Source organism: Epinephelus moara, chromosome 2 (assembly GCF_006386435.1).
Source record: "Epinephelus moara isolate mb chromosome 2, YSFRI_EMoa_1.0, whole genome shotgun sequence".
Lineage (NCBI taxonomy): Eukaryota > Metazoa > Chordata > Actinopteri > Perciformes > Serranidae > Epinephelus > Epinephelus moara.
In genome coordinates, this window is record NC_065507.1 from 23,200,806 (window position 1) to 23,223,627 (window position 22,822).

Consider the following 22,822-nt stretch of genomic DNA (forward strand, 5'->3'; position numbering starts at 1 on the left):
TTCCTTTGGTGTATATTTTTTCTTGTGCAGTGTACATCCTGGAGTGTACATTTGGAACAGGAAAACAATACAGAGGAACAAAGTCCAAAACAAAAACAGGAAAGACGTGTCAGAGTTGGGCAGCAAGATACCCACACACACCTAAGTATGTATTCATGCAACATCATGTCAGTTTACACATCACATCGTATCCTTTTATATCTGTTCATCTAATTTTTGTCAATGTGTGTGCTGCAGCTTCACACCGGAGGAATATCCCCGAGCAGACCTGGAGTCCAACTTCTGCAGGAACCCTGATGGAGCCAGTGAGGGACCCTGGTGTTACACCACTGACCCAGACACCCGCTGGGAATACTGCGATGTAGCCACCTGCACTGGTAAATAATTTATTTATTTCATGTGTTTATTGTTTTGTTTGTTTGTGTGTGATATCAGTGACAGCAAGGCACAAATACGAACTGTTGCTGTGTCATAAATCAATGCCTATTCTTATATATATATATATATATATATATATATATATATATATATATACAGTATGTGTACATCCTTAAGCTTGGGTTCTGCGCAGTATCTTAGCTGTTCCTAGGACTGCACACTTCTGGACTGAGGCTTCAGATGTTATTCTTGGAATCTGCCCGAGCTACTCTCCCAGTTTGGGGGTCACTGCCCCGAGTGCTCCTACTACCACGGGGACCACGTCAACTTTGACCTTCCACATCTGTTCCAGTTGTACTTTCAACCCTTGATACTTCTCCACCTTTTCGTATTCCTTCTTTCTGATGTTGCTGGCTGCTGGTATTGCCACATCTACCACCACTGCCCTCTTCTGGTGTTTGTCAGCCACCGCTATGTCAGTTGGGTAGCCAGCAGCTGTTCGTCAGTCTGGAAGCTGAAGTCCCACAGGATCTTAGCCCTGTTGTTCTCAACCACCTTTGGTGGTGTGTCTCATCGGGATTTGGGTACTTCAAGTCCATAGTGGGTACAGATGTTCCTGTACACTATCCCAGCCACTTGGTTGTGCCTCTCCATGTACGCTGATCCTGCCTGCATCTTACACCATGCCACTATGTGCTGGACCGTCTCAGCAGCATCTTTGCAAAGTCTGTACCTTGTGTCTGATCTGCCGTAGTGGACCCCGGTCTCTATGGCCCTTGTGTTTAGGGCCTGTTCTTGTGCTGCGATTATTAGTGCCTCCGTGCTGTCTGTCAGTCCAGCATTCTCCAGCCACTGGTAGGTCTTCTTGATATCAGCCACTTCCGCTATCTGACGGTAGTATGTACCATGTAGGGGCTTGTCCCTCTATGTTGTTTGCTCCTCCACCTCTTTGTCCTCATCAGGTTTCTGTTGTCTGAGACATTCACTTAGCAGCTCATCCTTTGGGGCTATCCTCTTGATGTACTCCTGGATTTTGAATGTTTCATCCTGGATAGTGGCTCTGATGCTCATTAGTCCTCGGCCTCCCTTTTTCCGCTTAGTGTATAGCCTCAGGGTGCTGAACTTGGGGTGGAACGCTCCATGCATGGTGAGGAGCTTTCTTGTCTTGGTATCTGTGGCTTCTATCTCCTCCTTTGGCCAGCTTATGACCCCAGCTGGGTATCTGATGACTGGCAGTGCGTACATGTTGATGGCTCGGACCTTGTTCTGACCATTCAGCTGACTCCTCAGGACTTGCCTTACTCTCTGGAGGTATTTGGTTGTGGTCGACTTCCTTGCGGCCTCCTCTTGATTTCCATTGGCCTGTGGGATCCCAAGGTACTCGTAGCTGTCCTGGATATCACCTATGTTGCCCTCTGGTAGGTCAACTCCCTCAGTTCTGATCATCTTGTCTCTCTTTGATACCATCCGGCCACACTTGTCTAATCTGAATGACATCCCTATGTCCTTGCTGTAGATCCTGGTGGTGTGGATCAGTGAGTCGATCTCTTACTCATTCTTGGCTATGATGTCTGACATGTTGTGGAGAGACAGGTTATTGGTCTGTAGTTGGATGGGATGATTCCCTTCTGGGGGGGTTTTCATGATCAGGACTGTCCTGCCCTTTGTCAGCCATTCTGGGTGGGTCCCATCCCATAGCAGCTGGGTCATCTGTGCTGCTAGGCGTTCATGGAGCTAGCTGGCTTATTCAGCCAGTATGTATGAATCATATCATATCATATCATATCATATCATCTTTGACACTCTTTCCTGGATATCTGCTATTGCCAGCTCTTGGTCCACGAGCCATTGGGCATCAGTGTTGTGTGATGCTTCTCTTTCCCATATGCCCTTCCAGTATGTTTCCATCTCAGCTCTTGGTGGGTCTGACCTGCTTTTATTTTCCTGCCACTGAGAGAGCACCTTGGCTGGTTCAGTGTAGAACATCTTGTTTAATCTCCGGGCTTCTACTTCTTTGGTGTATCTCTTCAGCCGGGTGGCCAGAGCTGTTATTCTTTGTTTGGCAGTTTCGAGGGCCTCAGGAATGGAGAGCTTGTTGAATTTCCTTGGTACCCCTTTATTCACCATGTCACCAATGTGTAGCTCTGCTAGTTGGCCAACTTCTCTCCTTGTTGGCTTTATCTTGGCCTCCAGCCGTCTCTTCCATGGAGGGTACTGGTTCTTATGTACCATGTCCATCTTGCATCCAAGTAGTTAGTCTTGATTGTGGGTTTCGAAGTATCCATAGATCTCTTTCTGCAAATATCCCCTCTCTCTAGGATTGCTGGTATAGTAACATTCCATCAATTCTGTGTTCTACGCCCTTGTCCATGTATGTCTTGTTCCAGTAACCCATTTGCCATCAGAATACCCTGGTTCCCTAGCAACTGACGTGGACCTTGTTGACACGGGCGATGACCAAGCCAGTATAACTCTATCTGTATTCAATCAATCAATTTTATTTATAAAGCCCAATATCAGAAATAATTGTAATCGCCTATATCTGAGGTAGGCAGGTATAGCATTAGGAGTCTTGCCATAATGACCTTACTGGATGATATTCGCTCCGGCCGGGATTCGAACACCCTAAGCACAAAAAGTAAGGAAATTTCTTTTTAGTAGATTATTTCTGTGTTGTAACAATGCTTCTGGGCAATAAATCTTATACCGTTTATACCGTTTAATCTCAAGCCTGTTTATTTCCCTTTTAAATGCTGCCACATTTGTAAGGAACATGCATTTGTGGGATGAGCAGCAGAGCTGAGTATGTGGGTTGCGCCCATGAAAAATTTGCCAAATCTTCTCTGCCAATGCCAAACAGCTTTTTTTGCTGTTGCTACTGACTCTTGATTTGAGCTCCTGGTACCCCCAGGTGCTGACAATCAGGTGGTTGATTGGCACCTGATTGTCAGCAGCTGTGAGCATAGGCCCTGCTACAGTGGTCAGTTGGTGTCTGCTCCAAGAATCGGAATGCCACATTTGACTGGTCTGGATAGGGCCCGTGCAATAGGGTAACTTCAAACTGGTGTTCTGCAAAACCAAGATGTGGAATTATTTGGAGTGAGCCCTAGTACCATATGCAAACTGAAGGCCAAGTTCCATATAATGAGGGATGTCAGAGACAGGCCGTGATGTGGGTGTCCCAAGAAGATGGCACCCCAAGAGGACCATCTCCTCATCCTGTCAGCACTTACAGACCATAGGCAGTCTTCTACAGATTTGTAGTCAAGGTTTGCACGACAATATGGCCAACGGCTCTCTGACCAGACAATCCGCCCCCCCGAGTCCATCAGTGTTCAGCAATGAGTCCAGATACTGCCCACGGCAGTTGGATCGTAGGGTCAAAGTGTGGAGAAGACACGGAGAATGCTTTGCTGATTGCTGCACCGATAGAGTAACATCTTTTGGTGGACGCAGTGTGATGGCGTGGGGCGGCATCTACCTCACAGGAAAAACAAGGCTTGTCATCATTGGAGGCAATCTCAATGCAGAGAGATATGGAGATGAAATTCTGCAACCAGTGGCAATCCCATATCTCCACAGTCTGGAACCGAACTCTATCCTCCAAGATGAAAATGCTCGCCCCCACAAAGGTAGTTTATCAGAGACTACCTCCAGAATTTGGGAGTGGAGAGGATGGAATGGCCTGCCAACAGTCCTGACCTCAATCCCACTGATCACTTGTGGGATCAGCTTGGGCATGCTGTTGGTGCCAGAGTGACCAACACAACCATGTTGTCTGACTTGCGACAAATGCTGAAGAATGGGTTGCCATCCCACAGCAGTGTGAGACCAGACTGGTGACCAGCATGAGGAGAAGGTGCCAGGCTGTTGTGGCTGTGTATGGTTCTTCCACACGCTACTGAGGCTCCTGTTTGTTAAATGAATAAATTGTTAAATTGCCAATATCTGTCTTGTTTCTTCAGACTTCAATCATCCAATCCACCAAACAACACCAAACAAGATTCAACAGCAAAAAAAAAAAAGCTGTTTGGCATTGGCAGAGAAGATTTGGCAAATTTTTCATGGGCGCAACCCACATACTCAGCTCTGCTGCTCATCCCACAAATGCATGTTCCTCACAAATGTGGCAGCATTTAAAAGGGAAATAAACAGGCTTGAGATTAAACGGTGTAAGATTTATTGCCCAGAAGCATTGTTACAACACAGAAATAATCTACTAAAAAGAAATTTCCTTACTTTTTGTGCTTAGGGTGTTCGAATCCCGGCCAGAGCGAATATTATCCAGTAAGGTCATTAGGCAAGACTCCTAATGCTATACCTGCCTACCTACCCGCCAATCAAGCTAGCTTAAATCACATACTACGGTGCGCCGTGAGGCCAAACCTAATACAACACGCAACAAACGGCTCTGTCCATGGTTCTGAAATTACGGCAAATAACAGGAGGTTATGGTGTTTCACTCTCCTCTCAAACACCATAACCCTATGTTAAAAAAAACAACAAAAATACTGGTTGGTTGGACCAGTATTTTTGTTGTTTTTGCAGATTTACTACGGTACACAAAACTTAAACTGAGGGGGCAAAAAATCAAACTGAAGGGGCAGTGCCCCCCCTCGCCCCCTCGTGGCGCCGGGCCCGTATCAAGGCATCAGAGGAAGAACAAAAGAAAAATTGGCGTATAATAAAACGTCTGCAAATAAAACAGGTAGGGGCACAGTAGATGAGATGCCTCTGACCAACAGCCAGGGGCCGGAGAGGGAGGAGAGGTGTGCACGGCGGGCAAGTTCCACCTGCGTAAAAGGGAACACAAATAATACACTCAACTGTCACGTTTAGGTTTTCTTATATTGGCTGTGAATATTCATTTTGTGTAAAATAGGCTATACGCTATACGATTTAGGCATATAGACATGGTCAAGACGACCTGCTGAAGTTCAAAAACTGAGCATCAGAATGGGGAAGAAAGGTGATTTAAGTGACTTTGAACGTGGCATGGTTGTTGGTGCCAGACGCGCTGGTCTGCATTTTCAGAAACTGCAGATCTACTGGGATTTTCACCCACAACCATCTCTAGGGTTTACAGAGGATGGTCAGTAAAGAGATGATATCCAGTGAGCAGCATTTCTCTGGGTGAAAATGCTTTGTTGATGCAAGAGGTCAGAGCAGAATGACCAGACTGGTTCAAGATGATAGAAAGGCAATGGAAACTCAAATAACCACTTGTCCAAGGTCTGCAGTCTGGTCTGATGAGTCTCAATATCTGCTCTGATGATGGTAGGGTCAGAATTTGGCATAAACAGCATAAAAGCATGGATCCATCCTGCCTTGTATCAATGGTTCAGGCTGCTGGTGGTGGTGTAATGGTCAGTCCCCAGATCTCAATCCAGTAGAGCACCTTTGGGGTGTGGTGGGACAGGAGGTTCCCATCATGGATGTGCACCTGACAATCTTTTCTTTTTTTTTTCTTTTATGTTTTTCTTTTTCTTCTTACGTCTTTTTATATACAAGTGTATAGTGCACTGTATAAAGTGTCATCAAAAGTGCCACAGTAGACCAATACAGCAGAGAGGTAATGTCATGTGTCTGTGCTTGTTCCTTTACAGATGAGTGTATGCACTGCAATGGTGAGGACTACAGAGGAAACATCTCCATTACAGAAGACAGTTACACCTGCCAACGCTGGGACTCCCAGGAACCTCACAGCCATGGCTATGACCCTCACGTGTAAGACGACCAAACAGCACATCAATCTGTCAACTAACCACACGCAGGATTACTTGATATTTGATAAATGTATGTGTGAATGTATCAACTTTGAAACCCAACCCAAGCTGAATGACTACAGACCTGTGGCTCTGACAGATGTTGTCATGAAACTTTTGAACGCCTGGAATGTAACAATTTCTCCAGTGTTGTCTTAGAGCTGTATCAGTTCTGTGAACTGCTCTGTGATGATTTCTTAACACCTAGAGGCCTCTAACACTTAGATCTCTTTGTCAATATCAGTTTAGCTTTTAATACTCTTTTCCCATCAGGGCTGTAGAACAAACTCTTTCATTTGGGAGTTGAACAGTCCGTGTCAGTGTCTCCTTGACTGTTTGTAGCAACAGCTACAACTATTAGCACTGGGCTCCACAGGGGTGTGTAATGCCCCCACTCTTGTACTCCCTGTACACAAATGACTAGTCAGGTTATATCTCTGGTAGACTAGTGTAATGCAAACAACTTGGAATTATAAGCTTCCAAAACCAAGAAATTAGCAGTGGACTTCACAGGAGCTGTGGGGATCACCTATTCTTGGTTACCTTGCTGAAATGCAACATGTGGACAGCTACGAATTTCTGGGACTGACAATCTCCCTTTCCTTGAATTCAGAGGACAACAGCACTAATATTCTCAATAAAGCACACCAGAGTCTTGTTTTTAACATCATGCAACCCTGCATCCTTGTATGAGGGCATTATATTTTGGGTTAGCTGCACCTTAAACTTCATTTGCTTAACTTAGACCTATTGTCCTCATTCGTTGACACTTTTTTGTGTCATCTAGTGGTGGCAAAAGCACACTACACTAATCCATGTAAAAACAAGATGGCGGCCATCTTTGCCAACTCAGTTTCAGGCATTGAAATTAACAGTTTTGAACAGTTTTAGACTTTAGCACTGACCCCTAACCCACAGAGTTACAAAACACTGAACAAATGTAGCATTGTTTGCAATTTTGTTTATTGCACAACAATGTTCACACATTAAAATAAATCATTTTCTACTTCATTACACACTTGAAAATCAACTCATTGTCCCCCTATGAGAACGACCTACTTCAAAACTACCTCTGGTTCAAAGCCAATGCTTAGTTTTTAAGCTAATCAGGTCCTACTAATCCAAAATAGCAAGGAAAAATATGAATTGCATACCAAACAAAAGCCTCTCAGGAGGTTAAGACAATTTAAAAAATGTGGAACATCCAGATTGTTTGATGCAGTTTTATAGAGCAGCAGTCGAGGGCTTCCTGACCTACACAATAACTTTGTGGTTTGGCAACATGTCAGCTGAGGACAATAGACAGCTGGATATAGTGGTACCCAGAATTACTGGATGTGATGTCACACCCCTGGTGGAAATTTATAAGGCTAGGATACAAAGGGAGGGCTTTAAAGTTTTAAAGGACCTCTCTCACCCATCAAACAACCTCTTTAATTTCTGTCCTTCTCACTAAATACTTACAAGTATTAAGACCAGAACATCCAAGTTCCAAAGCAGCACATATCCTGATCTTCTGGGAGTTAAACATTGAATTTTGTCCTGACAATTTATTTTTAATTTTTGATTCCTCTAGTCTTTCAGATAAAGATCTTGTAGAGAACTTCTGCAGAAACCCTGATGGTGAACGCCAACCATGGTGCTTCACCACCGATCCGTCCACACGATGGGACTATTGCACCATACCCCGCTGCAGTATGTGTTCCTATTTCCTATTTTATGTGTTTCCTTTACTTCTGCCCTATTTCACTATTATAACACTTTAAACCAGACCAAGCTTCCATCATTGAGAGTCAGGGTCAGAGGAATTTTATTCACGAGAGTATAAATGTGTTTAAGCTGCTTAGGTGCACACACCTTTAAACAAAAGGTGTGAGTTAAGTTCCTTGTGATGTTTACCACTTCCTGCTGCAGGACCACTGAACTGTCAAACTGACCCTGCACCACATCCTGAGGAAGAAAAGAAAATACCACTTTAATTATTTTGATATTGTTACAACGTGATTATTTGACAAAATTAAAACGATAAACATAGTACATCAGTCCTTCGGTGATTCTCTCGTAAGTCGGCCCGTTCTTCACCGTTCCTGTCATCTGACGGTTAATGGCCTCTTCGTTTGCGAGGGCAAGGAGGGTGCGCAATTCCTTGTCTCCCCAGTTGCTCATCTTTACAGTGTTTGTCAGGTTTGCATTTCCCTCTTGCTACTAGCTGCTCGCTAATTCCTGCTATCAGCTTTTTCCTGTTTATCCAGCTCCTCCCACAAGTCATCAACAGCCCCTCCCATTGCGGAAGGCCGCCTCGGTCTGTTTAAACTAAAAGGGTTCCGTCAATATGACTACCCTACAAGGCAGAAAATTCCTCGAATCAACTCGCCAATCCAGCTCTGTGTGTCTAAACACTCGCAGATTGCCGGCAAAACGGCCCAACATTCGCCGAAAATCTGGCAGTGTAAAAGGGGCTTAAGTCAGTTTCATTAATATTTGAAATTCTTTAAAACACTGCCTCTACTTATTTTTTCCCTGAGTTCTCCAATTAATCCATCTCATCTTCTGTGCTCAGCATCCAAGCCTCCAACCATCGTCCCAGAGCTGACCTGTGTCAATGGTAACGGTGAAGCGTACAGAGGCACGATTGCCGTGACTAAATCTGGCAAAACATGCCAGAGCTGGTCGGCTCAGGAGCCACACCAACACGACCGCACGCTTGACAACTTTCCTTGCAAGTAAGAGCTACTGTCACTGAAAATTTTTCAACATTTTTCATAGAAGAGGGACATACAGTCTGTCGCCTTAATTGTTTGCTCTACATGTGTTCATCGTTATTACTGTCTGTTGTTTGTCAGAGGCCTGGATGAGAACTACTGTCGTAACCCCGACAATGAGGAGATGCCCTGGTGTTATACCACTGACAGTGAAACTCGCTGGGAGTACTGCAACTTGGAAAAATGCACGACCGATACACCCACAACCACACCTGATCCCCAGTCCCATACAACTACTACAGCTGAACCACAAAAAGGTAAATTAGTCAACCTCTACATATGCATTTGATGAAGCAGAATTCGGGGCCTGGAATTAGGCCTGGTGGGTCCCGACCTCGTCTTCAACTTTTAGACTCCTTTTGCTCTTGTCCAAAATAAGTATCTTTAAAACCAAATACTCAGCAGTCAAGGAATCACATGAGTCACATAGAATCGAGTGTAACTGAGTTTAATGTGTTCGCAGGCAACAACACATACAACTCAATGAGTCAAGCTCCGGAGCAGGACTGAAGTTTTGCTTTCTGTGTGCTCTCTTTTTATGCTGGTGAAGATTCTGTCGAATCTCCACCTCTTCTCTTTAATCCTTCCCACATAAGCCCGAACACAGTGGTGTTATACATGCACATCAAATCCTATCAGACCCTAGGTACTTCCCACTTTAGTCCTTGAACATCAGATCCTATCAGATCCTGCATCCAATACATTACACCAATGTGTGTGTGTGTGTGTGTGTGTGCACATTATGTGGATACATGAAACAATAAACCAAGGTGTGACTGGTTATGATCAAGCAGAGTATACTGCCTGGACATGTATTTTTAAAGGTCAACTGATACTAAAGCATAAGACTAAACAGGTACATTACACTGTCACATTTTTAGTTTTTTTAGTCTGTTGTTCTTTGTGTTGCATTAGACTGTAAGACTGGAAATGGAGAAACATACCGGGGTCCAACCTCCATCACCACTGAGGGTGTGACCTGCCAGGCCTGGAGTGCTCAGAGCCCTCACCAACACAAAAGCTTCACCCCAGAAACTCACCCTGACAAGGGGCTGGAGGGAAATGTAAGTGTGTGTGTGTGTGTGTGTGTGTGTGTGTGTGTGTGTGTGTGTGTGTGTGTGTGTGTGTGTGTGTGTGTGTTAACATTTAAATTGATTCCCTCTTTGTATGTCACTGTCAGAGCTGCAGAAACCCAGACAGTGATGCGAGCGGACCGTGGTGCTATACTACTGACAATAACAAAAAATGGGACTACTGTCACATCCCAAACTGTGGTATGTGAACACTATTTGTATGTAGAGGGTTACAATTAATCATTGAACTTTTTAACCACTCTACCTGTGTGTTGTCCAGAGTGAAATCTCCCCCAAAAAATAAAAAATATTGGATGAATTACATTTGTTGGGAACAACAATATTAGGCCTCACCAAGGGGCACCAATAATGTAGGGAACAATTCTGGGCCTAGAGGGGGGACATTATTAATGTTGTAAATTATATTGGTGATACTGTAAAAGAGGGGATACTATTTGTTGTGATCTAGGTACCAGTGTTATGTTTTACACAGCGGCACCATCTGTTTGGACTTAAGCCTTAACACGGGCCTGACCTAGATGTCCAAATAGAGTATCAAATTGGCTATCGGAAATAATTAATGAATAATAATAATAATTACTGATTATGTTCAATAATATAACTTAATTTACATTAAATTACCTCGTGGGGCACTATTCCCGAAAAGGGAAAATGATAGTCAGTTTAAGATAGCAGTCTCATAAAATACACTAAACTATTAATTTGGAATTTTTGATTAATAATTAAATTAATAACCATAACCAAATTAACAGTAAAGCCTGAAGGATTTCGGAGTTCTTGATGCAGCAGAGGTTAACTAGTCATTCAGCCTTGTGCAACATTAAACAGACAGCAGGTATGATTCCAAAGAATTATATTTAACTTTGAGTTGCCTCTTTGGGTGTAGCTCTGTTGAAAGCCTGTTTGTAAATGAGTCTATGTGAATGTGATCTGTGTTGCAAAGGGTCTGGATCAGTGCAGGGGATGTTTAGTTGCATGCAAGATGTTGTCTATGAACAGCATTAGCAAACTAACATCACTTACTGTAGCTTTGGCGAAGCCAACTAACCAATGACTTAACTGCAAACAATCACAATGACTCAACAGTATTAAATCACATACAACAAGTAAAACAGTCTTGCTTAGCCTGTAAAGCTGTGATAAAGCTATGTTGCAGATCTGAGGAAGCTGCAGAGTTAGATGCTGGGGTGCTAACTGAACTTGGTTCTCCTTGTTGCTGGAAAGTTAGTTGCAAACCTTGTGCTTGCAAATCTAACTTCTCTGGTTCAGGTTTGCCTCTGCCTTGAGCGTGGGCAATTGCCCTCCCTTTAGTGGTTTGGGGCAATGGCCTCTGAGTTGGTCAGAGCCCAGGAGGAAGAGAGGTCTGTCTGGGCTGGCCAAAGGCCCAGGAGCTAGAGGTGGTGTGAGCTGGTCGACAGCTCACGAGCAAGAGGAAGACTGTCTGAAGGGAGCAGACCTTCTACAGTTGCCTCTGACATCAGAGAGTCACATGTCACTGTAAAAGTCCTGTCCAATCAAGTTTGACGACTGGTCTCACTGAGGTGAGAAATAGCTCTCTTTGTCTGAGGAACAAAGAGCATGCAGAGAAGAAAAGCCCTCACATGTCCAGTTTAGATTTTAAGAAATGACAAATCATCTGTGGTCCCGTGAATCCCAACACATTTAAAGGAACAGTGTGTAGGGGGATATAGTGGCAAAAATGGAACATGATATAATAATTATGTTTTCTTCAGTGTAGGCATGTGCCGGTATGAGATTTTGACGGTATGATAACCGTAGGCAAAAATACCACGGTAACCGGTATTACCGCAGTAATAATAATAATAATAATAATAATAATAATAATAATAATAACAATACAGGCGTCGTCCTATTTTCGCGTTCTACACTTTAAAACAGTAGGCTAATATTCGTTTGACCATTCATGAGCGACAGCACGTACCAGGCATCTCCTGTCAGTGCAACGCATCATCACACCAGTTGTTTAAATGTGTCGGCTAATATAAACCCGTTAAAAGTTTAATAGAGCTGTTTCTTAACTTCACGATGGTGACTCCACCCAGCAGCTTGTTGAGCTCCTTGTCGTTGCGGACAGCCAGCTGCCAGTGACGGGGGATGATACGGGTCTTATTTTTGTCGCGGGCAGCGTTTCCAGCCAACTCCAGGATCTCAGCGGTCAGATACTCCAGCACAACCGCCAGGTAGACGGGGGCACCGGCACCGACACGCTGCGCATAGTTTCCTTTGCGCAGCAGCCTGTGAACACGGCCGACTGGGAACTGGAGCCCACCACGGGAGGAGCGGGTCTTTGCCTTGGCTCTGGGGGTTCTTCTGATAGCCTAAATGGTCCCACACCACCGACTTTGTCCCTTTCACCGGTGGGAAAAGTTTAGCTTCGCCTCCTCCAGCCATGTTTGCAGTTTGCACGTGAGTGGATTTACACTGATTACTGACGTACTGACTGACTGACTGAGGCTGCCCCCCCAATAATTGTGCTGACTGCAGCGGCTGCACATGCATGATTTCAGAGTGTGTGCCAGTTAAAATGTACTACTGGCACAGAGTTATTTCTGAGTTTTCAGTTCCTGAAGTTCCCATTTATGAAACGTAGCGCAGGTTACACCGTCGGCCTTTACCGTCGGAATGGAAAATTGGCGGTTAGTGACACCGTGACATTCTTTTACCGTGGTAAACCGTGACGCCGGTAACCGGCACATGCCTACTTCAGTGTATATTCACCTGAAAATAAGAATGGTCAGACTCAATTTTTTGTCCATCTAACTATTTTGTTTTATCATGTGTCCGAGCATTATCCTCACAGGCTGCTTGCCATGGCTGTAAACTTTAAGTCTTGTTAGATGACACCAATTTAAACAAATTCAATGTTTGTGTTTCACTTCTCCTGCAAGAATTCATGACTCTGAACTTTCCTTATAGTTGATTCGAAATGTGGGACACCAGTCATCACACCAAAGCGTTGTTTTGGTCGGATCGTGGGAGGCTGCGTGTCTAAACCTCACTCGTGGCCCTGGCAAATCAGCCTCCAGACCACGTGAGTAGAACAAAATTTGCAAAATTTGATAAAAGTATAAGTGATATTGGGTTTCTTAAAAGATGATGCCCCACTTTGTACCTCTAATGCCTAAGTCTTCAACAAGGGGTCCGGGACACCCAGGGGGTCCTCAGAGTTACTGCAGGGGGGGCCCCCAAATTATTGTTTGATTTTTTTTTTAAATTTGATTTTTTTTTTTTTTTTTTTCAAAAATTAAAATATGTCTGAAAATATACATGAACTTTACCTTTTGCAACAACTTATCTTTGTGAAAGTGGAGTTTCCTCCCTCACCTACCTGAAAAGCAAATACAGCTTAAGACTGCAGCCTGAGGCTGATATGGCCTTCTGCCTGACCTCCACCTGCCCAATTTAATATACAATGCAATTTATACTATATATGTAGGAAGGGGTCCCTGCTCCATCTTTCTTTCAGCTAAAGGGTCCTTAGCCTAAAAAATGTTGAAGGCCCCTGCTCTAATGTATACAATGGGGTCACAGAAGTAACCATCAGTTTCTTTCTATTTCACCAAGCATGACCCACTTTTATTGTCATTGTCAGAATCTACTGACTAAATCTGGGACTACTTTCAAACCATTACAGTTACATAATTTTGCTAAAGGAAGATTGTATTTTTTTCAAGAGTTTTATTCTTTAGTGTGGTGAAAAAATATATTCAACTATCATGGCAGAAACACTTAATATTACTGCCCTGAAATTAAAAAAAACAATAGAAAATAGTATTAAGTATTTTTGAAACAAATACACAATGGGTCTCATTCATGAAACGTGAGCAGAAAGAATTTGTGTGTAAACTGTTCGCAGACGGAAATTTACGTGCATGTCTGCATTCATCAATATTTTCTCTGATCTTTTCGTAGCTACTAACAAAATCTACTCCTGCTCCTGACCACTCGTAGTGCTTGTGTAGATTTAGTAAAGCACATAAATATTGCTTGTCACTACTGGAAATTACAATTTTAATTTGTATTGCGCTCTGTTATGTACACAATACACAGATGCCTTTGAAACACGTAGCTAATCTAAACATGACAAAATATTAAAAATATAACACATTTAGTTAAATTAGTTGGCAGTTAGCAGGTTTAAGATCCAGATTAGGTTCATGATTGTGAATTATCTATGTAAATCAACTGAATAGATTACACGTTCTTTCTACATGTTGAATGATGATAATAAAAATATCCGTAAGGACAGCTGGATCACAGCCTCTTTGGCCTCGGTGCCTGGGTTCAACAGGGGCAGCAGGAGCAGCAGGTGGTGGAGCCATGAAGGAGCACGCGCCAGCTGAAAGAATTATTTGAGACAACACGTTTTTTTTTGTTGTTGTTGTTGTTTTGTGGCTTTTTGATCATTTCAATGAATAAATCTGATTTGAAAAATGTTTAATTTACGTTGTATAAAACAGAGCTTTAGGCTATTAAGATTCAAATAATTTGAAGACGATGCATACAGAACTGCTGTAGGCTATATGTTATCCGTATCATTTGTTAAAATAAATGTTAAATAGCTCTACATTCCGACAGCCATCACTGATTTAGAGTTTATCCATTACGCACAAAACATCTCTGGTTTCCTGTTCCCACTTCATTCAAAACCCCACAAATGAATCTTCACTTTGCCTGTCCCTGTCACACCACTACTAACTGAAGAAAATAAAATGTTTTTTCTTAAGTCCACTTCACCCAAAATTATTTCGATCTCCGCTTCAGAAAATTTCTTTATTCTTTCTCTCTCTTTCTTTCTTTGCGCCATGACTGACAGGTCGACTGGATGCCTTATATGGTGGTCATTGGCTATTCATGGGCGGGGATTTATGCTAATTGCTGATTACCAGGAGCGCACTGTCACTTTACGATGGATTGGCATTCATGATCATACACACGTATTTACGATCAAATCTGAGTTTCTCGTGGCGTTCCTGAATCCGGGATAGGTTTTTAGTAGCGTAGGCTTTTATGTGCAAATCTTTCATGAATGAGACCCAATGTGTGCAAAAAAAAACAAACAAACAACATGTGGAATAGGGCCTTCTCCGTATGTTGATATAAATGGCTCATTCTAACGTAACAAAAACATGATGACTCTGATTTCAGATTATAAACAAATGAAAAGATAGTTATGAATATCATATTCCATTTCTGTGAATAGATGCCCCTAAATCCTACACCCTGGACCTTTAACAGTGGATGCTGGCTGATATGTTACAATATTTTAATTATCTTATTTTATTCATTAATATTTTCATTATTTAAATGGGTCATATATTTATCTTTCTTTTTACTGTTGTCTCTTTCTACCAGTGGGGGATTTCATTTCTGTGGAGGAAGTCTGATTCACCCTCAGTGGGTCCTTACTGCTGCACACTGCCTGGGCAAGTCAGTGAGATGATTATTAAAAAAAATAATAATAATAATTAAATCCAGCTAACCTCTGTACAGCTTGTGTGTAGATTTATAAACGTGTTGTGTACTGTAGATCTGAGGACCCTTCATACTACAAGGTATTCCTGGGTGTCCACACAAAGTCAGGCAATGAGCCATCGCAACAGGAAAGGAACGTGGAGAAACTGATGCGCGTGCCCAACAACGCCGACATTGCTCTGCTCAAACTGCAGAGGTAAAAACTGGACTGATCATCCTACTGTCACCACTGGTTCAAATATTAATAATCATAGTGGTTCTGATGCAATTATCCTTCCTTAACTCAAGTTTTGTGTGTTTTCAGCCCTGCATTAATAAACGACAAAGTCCTGCCAGTTTGTCTGCCAGAGCAGGACTACATTGTTCCTGCTAGAACTGAGTGTTATGTCACCGGATGGGGTCAAACCCAAGGTACAGTACGTTATGGTTGTCTGCGTGTCTTGTGCTATCTTTGTGAGGACCAATTTAAGTTGAGAGTGAGGTTGTTTTTAAAAGTGTGGACATGCTGGCCAGCCCTCACTTCTTCTCAAATGTTTTCAGAAACATATTTTAGTGTTCTGTGTCGCTGTAAAATAAGAAAGTTGGTCTGGCTGGTGGGCATGCTTGGTATTTCAGTATGCTGTGTCCAACATGGCTGCCAGGTTACAAATATTCTTATTTTACAGCTAAACAGTATTTTGACGTGCGTTTCTGAAAACATTTATGAAATGTGCAATGCAGCTACAGAATCTTTATTCATATTTGAACAGCGCTGCCTAGTTTGACAGTTTGACCACAGTTCACAATCCCTGATTAACAGCTGTGTTAGAGACGCCTCTGCCCCGGTAGATTCTAGTAAATACCATTAATGGCAGTAAAGGCAGTCGGAGGAGGGACGTGGATTTTTTCACAGACCATCTGTCTCATAGATTATAGTGACAGTTTGAAGTATTACAGTTATTTTCAGAAAAGTTACCATCTGTAGATTATATAATGTTGAAAAAAAGTAGTATACAATACAATACAATACAATACAATACAATATACAGTATATTTCTCCAAAATCAAGGTAAATGATCTGGTGACTTTAGGTTGTCAATTGTAAAAGCCCAGTAAATAGAAATAATCCCACATTGAAAAACCGAATTTAACAGATTTTGTTACATTTGTTGCTATTTCAATTACAGATACCCTAAATAGTCTAAATCTAGAAACTGGATAACTATGTTGAGGTGTGTTGCAGGTACGGGAGGTGAAGGTGTCCTGAAGGAAACTGGGGTTCCTGTGATCGAGAACAAGGTCTGTAATCGTCCATCGTACATGAACGGCTTAATCAAGGACCATGAGATGTGTGCTGGAATCAACGAGGGAGGAATGGACACCTGCCAGGTATGAAAAACTACAAAAACTGGGGACCATCTTAGAAAACTACATAGTGCTGTGTTTTGCTGTTGACCATGGTCTCTTTTGTGATACAGTAGCATTTTATTTAGTATTAGGACATTACAGACCTGGAAAATAAAACATTACTTTTATTAAAATCTAATTATTATGAAGTAAAATCATTCAGCCACATTGTTCAGTACAACTGCCCATTATGTTACTTCACTGGACTAAACTGTCCGAGCAAGTGGCTTCTTGTTCTAATGGACTCACAGAGCGCAGCACTTCATTAACTACATGTTATTGTAATCAACTGCAATGATTGCCAAAGGTGTAATATAAGACCCAGTGTATATGATTTTAGATATAAATCTTGACTTGTCTGTACATATTTTACCTACATCTGTTAGTGAATATACATTTTCCATATCTCTGTCACTTGTAGTTCTGTATTCTAAAACTTTTCTTCCTTCATACTTCACTGGTGTTCTTTTCCAGTCTAGTTTTGGACTGAAAACTATTTGTTCTCCTTGCAGGGTGACAGCGGTGGTCCCCTGGTGTGTAATAGCCAGAACAGTTACATCCTGCAGGGTGTGACTTCATGGGGTGCTGGATGCGCCACTCCTATGAGACCCGGCATCTACGCTCGAGTCTCCAAGTTTGTCAACTGGATCAACAAAGCCATCAATGAAAATTAAAAACCATCCACCTAAAAATAATCCAGTAGCTTCAGTCGCAGAAAGTGACATTGTGCTCTTTTAAGATACTTTATCATGCATGTACCGTTCTGCTCCAACATGACTACTTCAGTTTGTTTCCTGGTCTTGTCTGATGTCAACAGGTGTTTTGTTTTCTCTCATGTAAACAAAATAAGACAATCACATGTCTGGTTTTGGCATGTAAAGGTGTCTCTCTGTAAGAGCTGAAAAATAAAACTTAATACAAATGAAATGGAGGAGTCATGCTTTATAGAAAATGTATATAAAAATACTTCCTTGGTTTTAGCTGACGTCAAATCTATACATACATGCATGGAGAGTCAGTCACACAGCTGTTGAGAAAATGTTACTAAGGTCCTGTTTATATGACAACGATTTCAACCAGGCCTGGAATTTCATCATTTTAGGGGCAAGGCCACTTGGCCTTTCGCATTGTCAATTTTTTGAGGGCACAAAGGCCAAAAGCCAGGGCAGCAAGGCCATAAAATAAAACAATGATTTTAAGTCCACGTCCATAATGAATTTAATTTAAGGACTAAGGATGTATAACTATCTGTGAAATGAATAAATAAAACAAGCTCAAGTAATAATAATAATAAGTATAATAAGTAATGTGATTTATTTCATAGTGCTAATAAACCCAATGTGTTTTAAATATAGAACAACCAGGTTTATGTATTTATAAGCAAACAATCTTAAATATTAGGCCTAAATATTTTTTGAGTGTACATGATAAACTGATTCACTGAACAAGACTGGCTTACACTTATTTCTGATGTGTTGTTAGATAGCTAACAAACAAACAAACTACAGCAGGGCTATTCAATTACTATTTCAACTGGGCCGCATTTCAAAACCAGATTGTGTCGATGGGCCACTTTTTTAGCAGCGAGCAACCGATCCGCTGTTTTTGTGCATACATACAAATATTATACAGGCATGGCCCTCCTCAACATGATGCAGAAACAGACTAAAAGAGAGCTATCCACAAAAGCATAATAATGTACGTGTGGGTTTGTACATCCTGAGTTAAACCCGGCCAACGATCGATTTGCGTGCTTTCCTGAGACTAGCTTCTATTCCTGAGTGTCCAGAGTGAATTTTTTGCAGGAATTCTGGCCGCAAGATGCCAGGAATCAAAACCCTGTTGCCTTTGAATATCAGGTCACTGTCTGTGGTGAGCTCCTCCTTGTATGTCCAAAAGGGTCGCAGCCTTAGAGCTACTGCTCGTGTGGTTGTGGGCCATCCTTTTTATATGTGAGTCTGTAGTGCACAGCACAATGGGTCCTTGATTGTGGCAGCTCTGATGGACTCCAGCGAAGCTGTTGAAATGTTAATGTCTGTGAGGTGGCTGGCCTGTTGTAGGGCATCGGTAGTGAGGCCCATGGCATAGACGGTGGAAGGTGTTTGCATTTGAGCATGCTGTGTGCTTGGCTGTGTTGTCCTGGAAAGGAAATCTGCTACATGAAGGTCCTTCTCCTGTTTGTATATCACCACCAGATGATATCTTTGGAGTCGCAGTAGCATTCTCTGCAGCTGCTTTGGGGCTGTGAGGAGAGGTTTTTTGAAGATAACTTCCAGGGGTTTATGGTCACTGTGAACGGTGATGCAGTCTCTTCCTTGGAGATATTGGTTAAATTTGTCACATGCAAAGACAATAGCGAGACACTCTTTCTCGATTTGTGCATATCTCTGTTTGGTGGGGGTCAGAGTCCTGGAGGCGAATGCGACAGGTTGTCCATTTTGGAGAAGAGCTGCACTAAGTCCCGTCTCACTGGCATCACATTGCAGCGTGACCTCATCCTGCAGGCTGTAGTACTTAAGTACTGGGTGACATGTGACTAGTCGCTTCACAGTGTCTAGGGCAGAGTCATGTAGTGGCAGCCATGCCCACTCCACATCCTTGTCCGTCAGGCGTCGGAGGGGCTCACACACATCTGAGAGACGCGGAAGAAATTTGGCAAGATAATTCACAAACCCCAAGAATCTCTGTAGAGATTTAACATCAGTGGGTATTTGCATGTGCTGAATCGCTGCCACCTTTTCTGGGTCCGGCCGGAGGCCCCCTGTGGTAAGGAGATGCCCCATATATGGCACACTGGGCAGTTTCAGCTTTAGCTTTTTTTGTTGAGCTTCAGATTAACCTCTCTGGCCCTCTGCAGCAAGGCAGCGAGGTTTCTGTCGTGGTCGGCTAGTGCCTCCTCTGTAGTATCTCCACAGCCGTAGAGGAGAAAATCATCCGCTATGACACTCACGCCTGTCAAGCCTTGCAAGGCTTCATGCTGTCTACGTTGATATTCTTCTGCTGCTGGTTTTATGCCAAAAGGCATCCTCAGCCATCTGAATCTGCCAAGCAGAGTCCAAAAGGTGGTCAGGTAACTGCTCTCTTTGTCAAGTTTGACTTGCCAGTATCCGTCTTTGGCATCAAGCATGGAGAATACCTTGGCTTTGGCAATGTCTGGTAGTATCTCCTCTATTGTTGGCATCTGGTAGTGTGACCGTTGAAGAGCTTTATTGAGCGCACTGGGATCAATGCAGGTGCGCAGCTTCCCCGGCATCTCTATCACGACCATGTTACTGATCCACTATGTAGGCTCTGTAACTCTCTTAATGATGCCATTCTTTTCCATAGACTGTATGGCTTCAGTGACCTTGTGTTTGAGTGGAATGGGAATCCGTCGTGGTAGTTGTTGCACAGGCTTAATGTTGGGGTACACCTCAAGGTGTAGTTCACCCGGGAGACAGCCAAGGCCCTCAAACACATCCTCATATTCTGATATGATCTTTTCTGTGGTGATCGTGGCATCTATGTTTGCCCCTGCTGTGTTGTGTGAGCTTGCTGTGGATGCCATATCTACATAATGTATGACATGTTTCTCATTCACTGTCAGCAACTTGAGTCTTTTGCATGTTTTTGCAGAAAGCAGAGGCATTTGTGATGTGTGCGTGACTTGGAACTTCAGGTCATACGTTTGTCCATCATGGTCGGCTTTTGAGATGACACATCCCTGTTGGTTTCACTAGTGAGCCATCATACAGCTTGATAGTGGCTTTGCTGGCTGGTAGATCTGAGTTGCTATCGTGTGTGATGAGCTGCAGGTCTCTGAAGCTGATGACATCAGTTGTTGCCTTTGTGTCTAACTGACATGTGATTGTGTGGCTAGGGTCATACGTCACTGGTTCAGTGATGCACGGTGTTAATTTGAGATTGACAAGCCACTTCTCATTTCCCTGTTCCACAGCATTGATATTTGATAGGAAGAACAATTCATCAGTCTCTTCTTCATCCTGCTCTGCATCCTTACCAAGAAAATTTACCTGTGGCCTCCGCTGAGCTTGCTTGCATACTTTTGCAAAGTGGTTTTTTTTTCCACAGGCTTTGCAAATTATGCCGAATGCTGGACACCTCATAGCAGAGCAAGGAGTGGCTGATTGAATGAGTTGCCTGCAACTCGACGATGAAATAACATTGAATACCTAAATCAATGCTGGGAAACACTGGGTTACTGTATGAAGCATGTTCATATGCTCGTGGTCATCAAGTGGGAGGGGCTTAGGACAGACAGGGGAGAAGCAGGAGGTGTGTATTTTCTATTTCTTCCTCTTTTTCTAATTTTAGGGAATTCTTCCTAACCCAGCTTTAAACAGAGCATATCCTCTTGTCGAGCTACTTCAATGTTTATTTTTATGAGTGAACATGAGTCAGTGAAAGCCTCAGTATGAACTCAGAGCAGTGCTGTAAAAGACTCTTGTGCCAGTTTATCATACATGAACAGACTGCAGCCATGTTACATGTTGCTGACTTATATTGTTACCTTTGTGTGTATTGTGATGACATGGTTTTGCTTGTTTAATTTGATTTGTGTTTGTTTTGTCTTTTCAAGCAGGCAACATATACATATATATTTAGGTAGGACAGTGAAGACAGGAAGGTACAGAAGCTTATCTTCTTCTGCCCTCTGAACACAAGGCAATCTTTATCCTCCAGTAACAGTATGAGAAACTGTTTATTTGTCTTCAGAGTCCAGTGAAGTCATTGCACCTGCACATTCATCACTCTGTCCTTGTTTAGACATGAATCATTATGAGCTGCATGAGTAAACCTTTGATGACAGAAACAGATTTAATTCTCACAATTTCTAATGTGAACTCTTTGTTTTTCAGTCAATCTTTGAACATGAATCTAATATCAGCTTGGATTATTTTTATGCCTCTGCACCAATGATAGCCACGGCTGGAGGCATTATCTTCTTGTACTTGTATCGGTCCATCTCATTCACTTAAATGTGGTATCTCAAGAACGCCACAAGGGAATTTCTTCAATCGTGGCACAAACATCCACTTGGACTGAACAATGAACTAATCAGATTTTGGTGGTGAAAGGTCACTGTGACCTCACAAAACTTTTTTTTTTGGCCTTAACTCAAGAATTTGTATGCTAATTATGACAACATTTCACACAAATTTCTAACTGAATAAAATGATGAAGTGATGGCATTTTATATCCCAAAGGTTTAAAGGTAAACTTTACTGTGACAACTCAGGAACAGAAGGGGAGACATTTGGTCAGATACAGATTTAGTGACGCTAATCTGGGTGCACATCTTGAAAGTGTGCTGATTGTATAGATCTTCTGTGCTGCCGGGTTAAAGATGTGTGTGAAGCATCCACTTTTTAGAATATTTAGCTTCTTTGCAGCAACATCCATATTTGTAACATTTTATTGTTATCACGAATGCATACAACTGTGAGGTGGTAATTCAAGTTTTTCCTGTGTTGTGAGGATTTTCTTGTGGTTCACAAGGGTTGAGCTGTGCCTTAAAACGCTGTTCTTTGTTGTTCTTCTTTGGTGCAATTGTTGGGGGAAAAATTAAAGTGCAACAAAGGAGGACACACGAGGCCTCCTTTGTTCCACTGTAAGGATTTACTTCTCATTTTTGTGGGGCAACTGTGCCCTTTTGGCACTTAACTTTCCATCGACTCTTGTCTGGACTCTGAAGTTCCCTTTTCCTCACAGTCAAAGCACATTAACTTTCTCTTCTAGTCTAACCTACAGTATCTCACATAAGTGAGTACACCCCTCCCATTTTTGCAAATATTTCATTATATCTTTTCATGGGACAACACTATAGAAATGACACTTTGATATAACTTAAAGTAGTCAGAGTACAGCTTGTATAGAAGTATAGATTTACCTTCCTCTGAAAATTACTCAAAACACAGCCATCAACATCTAAACAGCTGGC

General features: G+C 42.5%; 2 protein-coding genes across 50 annotated transcripts in view; one reads left to right on the plus strand and one right to left on the minus strand.

Moving 5' to 3' along the window:
* LOC126398131 (plasminogen-like) overlaps nucleotides 1-17,808 on the plus strand; it is a 192,159-nt gene extending 174,351 nt beyond the window's left edge. For all 49 annotated transcript variants that reach the window (XM_050057357.1, XM_050057527.1, XM_050057551.1 and 46 more), the window contains 14 exons: nucleotides 31-145; nucleotides 238-377; nucleotides 5,985-6,105; nucleotides 7,720-7,838; nucleotides 8,704-8,866; nucleotides 8,987-9,162; nucleotides 9,821-9,969; nucleotides 10,086-10,179; nucleotides 12,937-13,051; nucleotides 15,376-15,450; nucleotides 15,551-15,691; nucleotides 15,800-15,906; nucleotides 16,718-16,863; nucleotides 17,394-17,808. In XM_050057357.1, coding sequence (XP_049913314.1) covers nucleotides 31-145; nucleotides 238-377; nucleotides 5,985-6,105; nucleotides 7,720-7,838; nucleotides 8,704-8,866; nucleotides 8,987-9,162; nucleotides 9,821-9,969; nucleotides 10,086-10,179; nucleotides 12,937-13,051; nucleotides 15,376-15,450; nucleotides 15,551-15,691; nucleotides 15,800-15,906; nucleotides 16,718-16,863; nucleotides 17,394-17,555 — 1,823 coding nt within the window. In that variant the 3' untranslated portion in view covers nucleotides 17,556-17,808. The remainder of the gene's footprint in view (nucleotides 1-30; nucleotides 146-237; nucleotides 378-5,984; nucleotides 6,106-7,719; nucleotides 7,839-8,703; nucleotides 8,867-8,986; nucleotides 9,163-9,820; nucleotides 9,970-10,085; nucleotides 10,180-12,936; nucleotides 13,052-15,375; nucleotides 15,451-15,550; nucleotides 15,692-15,799; nucleotides 15,907-16,717; nucleotides 16,864-17,393) is intronic.
* LOC126400564 (histone H2A-beta, sperm-like) lies at nucleotides 10,188-12,716 on the minus strand. Its single transcript, XM_050061372.1, has 2 exons — nucleotides 12,684-12,716; nucleotides 10,188-12,338 (listed from the first exon to the last, which is right to left on the minus strand). Exons 1-2 carry the CDS (start codon nucleotides 12,714-12,716, stop codon nucleotides 11,997-11,999), a joined length of 375 nt encoding a protein of 124 aa, XP_049917329.1. The 3' UTR covers nucleotides 10,188-11,996.
* Nucleotides 17,809-22,822: the final 5,014 nt, after the last annotated feature.

Coding starts and splice junctions, on each gene's coding strand:
- LOC126400564 (XM_050061372.1), bottom strand. CDS start 12,716: ATGTGCCGGTTACCGGCGTCACGGTTTACCACG. Junction 12,339..12,683: donor CGGCGTCACGGTTTACCACG/GTAAAAGAATGT, acceptor GGGACCATTTAG/GCTATCAGAAGAACCCCCAG.